The sequence below is a fragment of the Pocillopora damicornis genome, chromosome 4 (assembly GCF_964200805.1).
Source record: "Pocillopora damicornis chromosome 4, jaPocDami1.2, whole genome shotgun sequence".
Classification (NCBI taxonomy): Eukaryota; Metazoa; Cnidaria; class Anthozoa; order Scleractinia; family Pocilloporidae; genus Pocillopora; species Pocillopora damicornis.
The window spans coordinates 28,236,436-28,245,192 of NC_142673.1; the positions used below are offsets into that span (position 1 = coordinate 28,236,436).

At 37.0% G+C, this 8,757-nt stretch overlaps 2 protein-coding genes across 2 annotated transcripts in view; both read left to right on the plus strand.

The window, feature by feature from the left end:
* The window catches only part of LOC149047548 (uncharacterized), a 166,659-nt gene that overhangs the window by 97,659 nt on the left and 60,243 nt on the right, over positions 1-8,757 (plus strand). The gene's annotated exons all lie outside the window — the stretch shown is intronic.
* On the plus strand, positions 1,257-6,545 carry LOC149047556 (uncharacterized). Its single transcript, XM_089204638.1, has 6 exons — positions 1,257-1,363; positions 2,434-2,586; positions 3,336-3,428; positions 4,605-4,736; positions 5,814-5,869; positions 6,139-6,545. Exons 2-6 carry the CDS (start codon positions 2,466-2,468, stop codon positions 6,223-6,225), a joined length of 489 nt encoding a protein of 162 aa, XP_089060764.1. The 5' UTR covers positions 1,257-1,363; positions 2,434-2,465; the 3' UTR covers positions 6,226-6,545.

Here is an 8,757-nt window from a genome sequence, read left to right on the forward strand (position 1 = left end):
AAAAAAAGGGTGTTCATAAATTAACATGTTATGCATCAAAAGACTCACCTGAACGTTCCTCACGGGTAAATGAGTCAACAACTGACTTCTTTGAATAGCAAAACGTTGTTATCAACTCGATGTCTCACGCTGAATTGAATGAAGTCGGCTGAGTTTATTGAGCTTCATCAAGTTCATGGGAAGTTTTACATTCAGAACCGCCCTGTAGTTCAAAATTGTGACGTGTTTTCCTTTAGAGAAAGGATCGAAAGTAAAGATTAGCATACTTTTTTCGGACTAATGCACCATAAAGATATTGAATATTGAAGGAGAGTCTAATGAATTTGTGACTTGCCTGCGAGGGAGTATTTCTAATTGATATAAAATCAGACCTGAACAAAACATAGATATGTGAAGACGACACATTTATATCAGATGTATTCAAATCTGATTAAACGCCATCGCTGTTTCAAGTATCACCCCGAAGTGCCGACGTAAGTGTCTTAAATTTTCGTAAATTAAGGAAACCGCAATGATTTTAAGTACGCTTTATCATGTCCCGTGACACAATGACAAATGTTGACATAGACGCACGCAAAGCGTTGTTGTTTCGACACTCAGGATTGTTCATGTTGATATCTTGCACGCGTTCTTCTAGTTTGAGAGACAAAGAAATTCAAGTTGTCAAGCGAGAATGAATAAATAAGTGACAACGAACGCAGTTAAGTTAATTAACTGTTTCGTGTTCGACCCGAATCTCATTTGCCTGTATATGGTTTACAAAGCGGAAAATTACATCAAGTGTGGTTGTACTGCTTTGGATCAAGATGATTTTCAAGTATGATTTCAAACACTTTTTGCATTAAGGAAGAGCGTCTTTTTCTTTTAACGCCCAATTAGCATTGTTCCCAATAAAGTGCTGAACGAACAGTTATTTGAAGAGGTTGTTTCCTGTTTGGTTCATGAGCTAAGCTTTCTTACTTTCGTTTGTTCTGCTTTGGATCAAGATGATTTTTAAGCATGATTTCAAACACTTTTTGTATTAAATTTTCTATGCACCGCTTATATATTCCATAATAAAACATCCCGTTCGTACCCTTGGCCGTATGAAATAAACAAATCGAAAAAAAACTTTTTTACAAACATTTTTACGAATAAGGAGGAGCGTAAGAAGAACTACTGAACGAACAGTTATTTGAAGAGGTTGCTTCCTGTTTGGTTCATGAGCTAATCTTTCTTACTTTCGCTTCCGGTTAGATTTTTTGCACAATGATTGAAAAATAATGATAGGTTTAGAACTATTGTTAAATTGTAGTTAATGTCACAAATCTTGATTACGACAAGAGATCGATAAAGACTCGTTGAAGAACGCCTGAATAAAAAGGTAAGTGATCTTTCAATTCAACTGAATTTCAACTGAGGAAAGCGTCGATGCACGAGGAATTTAAGAGTTCTTCATACTACGTAGAGGCGGGCGCGGGAAATAAACATTTAAGGCCCGTGTCTGAATAGTCAAAGTAATTAAAAGTCCATAAACCTGTATGAGTTCGTCATGTTTTTATTTAAGGTCGAGATATGAATGATTCAGGGAAAAGTCAAAATTGAAAATATCAGGAAAGAAAACGGAATAGACTAGATTTTGAGCTAAGTCTAACATAGAGTACCACGACTTTCGACTCACAATACATTTCTTTCTTATGTTCCTTCCTGAAAAGAAATATGATTCGTCATTTTATAGACAAAAAGATAAATATATCTCGCACAAACGCTGCTAGATATGCAAAGGCAATTTTCAGTTGATTTTGCTAATTCCATCGGTTATGACTTGAACATATTTTGTCAATAGTTTTACCAAAGTGATCATTCATTTCCTGTCACGAGGATTGAGAGGGGTTTCAATTTTCGTTTATTTCGCTCTGACGAAGGGCTAACGAAGGGCTAACGCTAGAAACGTCACCTTTTTCACACTTTACGGTGGCTAAATTACGTTTTCAATTCAGTTGTTAACACTAAATTACTTGCTATACTCTCCCACCGACGCAGCACCACAGTTTCTTTAGAAACTTACCCCTTTATTTAAGACACGGTTCACTGCAAAGACAGAGCACAATTTCTGAATTTATAGATAAACCTACTTGATGAAGAGAGTTGTAGATATTTATATCAAGAGGATGTTTGTTTTTATCGCATTACAATTTTCTGTAGGTCCCTTATGGACAACTTTCGATCCATAGATTTTATCTCAGTAGTATCGAAGCATTAACTTTAATAAAAATTAACTTGTCTTCCTACAAATACGCATAACACTCAGAAAAGTTACTCAGTTTTTACTAACGTACTTGTTTTACATGCTTCCTTTAATTTACCAGGTTGCTAGGAATAATAGGTGAAGGTTTTTTATTTTCATCAGAAAGATTTGTTGCGTCGTACATCAAAATTAACTCTTTTCCACAGATATTGCTATCCACTTCTCGGATACGAAGAAAATGATGATTTCAGCCAATCAGCTGTGGCGAACTATCTCCTTGAACTTGTTCCTTTTCGTTATCGGTGGAGGAGCAGGATATCCCTCGGGAATAGAATTTAAAAATGCGTCGATCTGTGATGGTTAGTTGTTTCATTTCATTTTTATTGAATTTGTTTCAGTGAACTCTGAACATTTTCCTGTTATTAAAACAGGATAGGAAAGGGTAGTCGGCGGTACGCATTCGGAGTCGACTAAGTGCAATAAGGCATCAAAGTCTGGAGTGGCTTCAAAAAGTCTTACGGCGACATACGCATGAAAACGATAGCAAATACAGACCGAAGTCCTAGCTTGCAGCAGGGGCGACCAGTTGTTATTTAACACCTAATGTGGGGGGGATCAGTCGTCGCTGAAAGGGAATAAATGGGGGGGGGGGGGGTAGAGATTATTGACGGCCAATGAGAGAGGATCATTACAACACTTCAGAGCTTTACAGGGAGATAAGGTAGATCTCATTGTGACGCAATAAATAAATCTCTCCACCCCGATGCAGTCCATTAGAAAACTTCAACAATCAGACGAGCAAAACCGTTACAAAAAGGGGAAGAGGAGATTTAGCTTGTCTCTTTTTTCCTGAGTTTTTGTTGTGCTGCATCATTTTCCGTCAGTCATCTAAGATGTTAAAGATAGAGTCAAATGCATGCGTTTATTAAAAGCTTCAATGTGGGAAAATCATTTTTGGTTCTCCAGCAAAGACAGTCGCCTGGTCATTATATCTTAATGAGTTAAAAAGTTTTTATGATTATGATTTTCTGACGAGTTTACCAGCCTTTTTAAGATGGTATGGAACACAATAATGACACTTTCAGTGAAAGTTTCGATTTGTCGACAGGCTTTCATGACCATACAGCAAAAATCAAAATATCTCCATGGCCTTTTATAGCGACTGGAACTCTCGCCACTGTAAGTGCAACACTAACCCCCGGTAAGTTGATTACAGAACTAAAGAGAATTATAACATGATTTAGACATAACGCGTGCTCTGATTGGTCAGAAATCTATTGTACATTTACCTGTAATCCCATAGAAAACGAAACATCTTTCCTCCTTATCAAATGGCGCCACACAAGGCGAATTCTTAGAATTTCATTTTTTAAAGACCTTTGGTTGGGAGAAAACCAAGAAGACACTTGAACGTCAAAAACAACGACAAATGCTTCATTACTTTAGCATGATCAAATCTTTCATTTAAAACTCAGTTTAGGTAACTGGTTGCTCCGTACGTCTTACGCCTTTATTTTTCGCTGCGCGGTTGAAATAAAAGAGCTTCAGTAATTCTCGACTAGAATTCCCTAAAGTACTCGCTGAGAATGAAAAGTTGGCACGTTTTTGCTTCAAGAAAATTGTAGCGACAAACTAAGTGGATTTTCATTGAGGTGTTTAATGAGAATCATATTTATATAAAAAAAAAAGATATTTGCAAAGTGAATGTGCTTTCAAGATTTATGGCAATGTCGTTTACTGTCCGCGATTTCAGCTGCAAAGCTTTAAAAGAGTTTCAAAAGTCGTGTTTTTCCATTAATTACGAGTGTCTTGTTCTGATTCAAAAGAATAAAGAAAATTTTTTCATTGTAGAATTTATTTGTGGTTGTCCCGCGCGCTCGTCTATCGCGTCCTATTTTGGTTGAAAAGAAATTTTCGAACTTTTCGATCCTCAGCGGTCAGTCCGTAAGTCGACCTCGAAACGAATATTTTCCCGTCCGACCCTCGCTCTCAGTTAAATGTTACATTGTATTTAAAATTCTATTTTTCAGTGAGGCTCTAAGGGTTTCTCTAGAGTGCAAATGAAAAAAAAAACATTGGCATAATGCTGCGTAAAAAAGGGAGAAAAAAAAGAAAGAAAGCTGAGCTAAAGGAAAGGGAATTCATATACATAACGACGAGAAAAAGTGTCGATACACCGTTAAAACTGGAACTTAACGGTAGAAAGTTTAAAGAAGAATTTGCCATTCACATTCAAATTTATTTCAGACTTGTTTCAGAAAATAGGGCGCAATAATCGCAATGGTACAATTTTAGCATAAAAACTGCTTCCCTTTCAACTCCCGGTTACGCGAGCTTCGACTGTACCTTATCAATGACTAATCCTTTTCTTCTTCAGCGGTTGATGTCCTAGACGCGGACTCGAATTACATAATAAAGTCAGAATCAGACGGAAAAGTCATCCTCAAGGGGAGGGAAAATGTTTGCAATAAAGCAGATTTCCAAGAATTATGCAGCTTACCTGCAGACGGTAAGTAGGGTATATAATGATCAGAATGAAAATGTAATGCTCGGTTTAAAATTGATAAAGTTGTTAATGCAGTGGCAGATCAAGTAAGTTTGAATAATCTGTCTATGCGTCGACCTTCTGTTCTATTCGAGTCTAGAATCTTCTTATGCAGGAACAGAATACTGAGACCTCAACAGTTTATGCTCTGATCGTTTAATTTACCAAATCTGATCTCCCATCCCTTCGTTTTCTTTTGAAAACGCTTACTCTTTGAAACGTTTTGACAAATCATGCAAACTAAAAACGCCCAATTGCAAGAACGCCGATGACAGTAGAAGCTCTTGGACACAGTCAGTTCAAACGCGCCAGTCGTTTTAGAGTAGACATGCGTAATGGCTTCCTGCGGTCGATATGCAGCTCTGCACTCAATCTCTTGCCTTGCCAAAAGAACGGAGAGGTGTAAAAACAGAGGATCTCAATTGGAGGGAGGGATATTTTAACTATTAGCGGTGAAAGGTTGATTTCAGGCCCTTTTAAGATTGATGGATGATTTTCAAGTGAGACTTTTTTCATCAAACACTCCCTTTTTTGCAAATACTCGAATACACAAGGTTTTTCTTTTCCTCCATTCAAATTAGGACTCTAGCACTAAAATAAAGGCTTTCCCTTTAGATCTATCCACGCCTTGAAAATATTTAGGCCATCGCTGTTTCCTGATGGTGGCATGCTGCTGTGACAGGCACGGCTTCTCACGAATCGTGAAATTTGAAAATTTAGATATATATACAAGCCACATCGTTATGTTGTATCATAAAACCCCAGGATGAATTTCGTGTCAGTCAAACCACTTACTGTTTATCTCCAAAAGAACGTCTGAAAAAAATTCAAAGTATTCTTGTTTGTATCGAAAATTGATTTTTTGAGATCTTTTCTGTAAATAAACATTCTCTGAGAAAAGTCACGTCTTAAAATGTCAGTTGTACTAGAAGAAAAAAGCATTAATTTTGAGCTGATGATTTATTTCGACCCCATGTTGCTATTGTTGTTGATGCTGCTTTTCTGTACCCTTTCCTGATCTACTTTTTTGCTTTCTTCTAGAAACTCACGTGTTCACTTACTCAGATAAATTGACAGCAATTCCATCATTTTTCAAGGTAATCGATTTAGTGACATGAGCGAGTTTCAAGCCTCCTTGAATTCCTCGCTTTTTGCCCTAATTATCATCCTTAGCTTCTATTCCCATCAAAATTTTTCTGTTTTTCTCACAGTAATTGTTTTCTGGCCATTCAGTTGTTATTAACTTTTTCTTGGCACTAATGAGCATTAGATTTAGTTTTAGTTGTTAAGAAACGAGAAATAGATTAAATAGATATATGCGCCCGATTGAAAGGCACACTCCTTTCTTTTTTCCTTGAATTACCAGATGCTGACCGTTAATGGAAGATGGCAACTTTTTAACCAGGATGGTATTATGTTTTTTTGTCTTGATGTCGTGGCTGAGGGACACTAGACTGAGTCAAACAAGGAATAACGACCAAGTGAAAGATAAGGAGAAACGCGAGCGCAAAGTGGAGGCGAAAAAGTATTTTCTTGCAGAAGCTATCCTTACATCTCTCATAAAAAAATAATTTTTATCATCAATATGATGACGAAATTAGTTAATCATTTAGCTGCTTAATCGCTCGAGGTGAACGGCAAGGACATATTTAAGTAGAACATAGGATAACAAGTGTAAGTCTGGTATATGATATACGATAGGCCGTTGATTGAAGTTGTATAGATACTTAATTTAAACTGCCACAATGAAAATAAATCCACCTTTTACTCTTACGGCATCTGTCTTCTCCTACATTTCCATAAGCAACCCTCCACCCCCTTCCCCCTTCCCCTATTTGATCTTGTGTACGCACAAGATAAGTATAAGAGATTAGAAGCACAGCCGTCTTTTGGGGGAAGGAGGTGAAATGCAATAAGTGAGGAATACAGTTTGTTAAAGTTTAAAAAAGGTGGCAGTTCGTGATTGTAACCTTTTTCTCCCTTGTTGTGGTCTTATTTCATCATAGAGCATTATATTGCCAAGTGATCGCCAGTTAAGGAGTTACGCTGAGAACGTCTTAAGTCCAACCATATACCCTTCCTTGATCTCTCGGACTTTGGAGGAAGCACCGTGTGTAATATGCTTTTTAAGAGTCCAAAAGCTTAAGCCCGCTTGCTTCGCACTCTTGGAATATCTTTCTAATTCAAATGTATGCAACTTTGCTATTTTTTTTCTTTCATTCGCGCGAACTGTTCCTCTCTCCTGATTGCAACCCATTTTTGGTTCTTGTTTTAGATTCAAGGCTGGTTCATTTTAATAACGCGTTTTCGTAGTCACAGCGGACTTAAACCAACTTTGTCCCCAGTATCCATTTTCTTGCTAACCCCTAGGAATACAAATCTCTACCAGCCTACTGTCAACCGTTTGTGAAAATATTTGTGCCAGCCATGACCAAGAGTTTATAATCTCTTGCCTCACATGACATAAAATATTTTTTCCAAATTTCTACAGGGTCCACCGGAGACTTAGTAGAGAAGTAAGAGATCCTCTTAGACCATGTTGACCTTTTTTTTAGTTCGTCGTTGCCATGGATGTCATGTTTTTCAGTTCACGTGGTCAACGAAAAATAAAACGAGTGAAAGTTGCTCAGGTTACTTTCAAATAACTAATTCTTAGTGGAGTTTCAAACATAATCAAGGAAAAGTGGGTTTGCAACTATTGCGTGGAAGTAGTTTGAAAATGTTTTTTTCTCCTGGTCATCAGTGACTTTAGAGATGGAACAATTATTTAACTCGCCCACCCCACCCCACTCCTCCCCACCCCACTCCTCCCCACCCCTCCCCTCCCCCCATCTTTCTCTTTTCTTTCCTGTGAGCTGTCTACTTTCACTTTTGAACTAATTTGGAGATTAACACAAGCTGACGTAATAAATGTAAAACATCGATCATTAATTTACCAGATAAGTATTAAATTTATTAGTATCGTTCATTCATTTTAGACTCTGAGACCTTGTCTTACAGTATTTTTTGTTTCAAGATGACTCTTTTGATTATTAAATATCTAAGTGACCCACTTTATAAACAGGTCGTCAGTTCGATTCTATTTTGAAGTGATATATTACTCCCTCTGATCTATTCGCACTCGTTGTTTAAGGGTGGGGTATAACTCATCACTAGTTTATACTCCCCTAGGTAGGTTTATCATTGACAATTTTTTTTAGTAAGTCAATGTTGTAGGGTCTTTATTGTCACAGACATCTGGCAGTTTCAACACAAAAACTTTTCCATTTCATTGTCTAATCTATTTCTTTAAAGTTGGCCTCTTCCTCGCGAGTCAGTTACTCATGCTTGCCTTTTAGTATACTTTTAACACCGCATTAACACAGAGAAACAGGATATACTCTTCATTGAAAAATTGAATTCTTTCTTTAACGGTCAGCATCTAGTAGTTTGAGGAATGAAAACATAGGGAAAATTTCTTTCGCGTAAACACATAGATTGCTCTGTCTTGCTTCTCTGTAGAAGCAACCACAACTACGACACGAGAATTGATAATAATCATCATCATTATCATTATCACCATCATTTGCAGAAAATCACTGTTAATATGGATACGGGACGAATGGCCGTTGGGTATCAAACCTCACCTATTTTGTGGGAAGAAGTAAGCTGAAAATGATATGAGGATAGAAAAAAAATTTCAAACAAACAGGCAAAAGAAACAAACAAACATAGGAACAGCGCAGTACGACCAACTTGTAACAATCTCAAGCACTGTAAACTTGGCCGGTTAAACACTTATTTATTGAATGATTACATTGAAAAATGGTGGAATTCCTGCTATTTTTTTAGAAAAAGTCTTCACTTGAGATTCTGGGAAAAAAATAGACATGCTAGTAAATAAGTAATATCCGATGGTCTATCCGCATAAAACTTCCATTTATATTATATTATATTATATTTTTTCGCCTCAAAACACCTTACCACCGGCAGGAAAGTTGCAGAA

Excerpts from the sequence above, each read along its gene's own strand:
- LOC149047556 (XM_089204638.1), top strand. The coding sequence starts at position 2,466 with ATGATGATTTCAGCCAATCAGCTGTGGCGAACTATCTCCTTGAACTTG. Across the intron at positions 2,587-3,335 it reads AAATGCGTCGATCTGTGATG|GCTTTCATGACCATACAGCA; the intron begins GTTAGTTGTTTC and ends ATTTGTCGACAG. Across the intron at positions 3,429-4,604 it reads AAGTGCAACACTAACCCCCG|CGGTTGATGTCCTAGACGCG; the intron begins GTAAGTTGATTA and ends TTTCTTCTTCAG.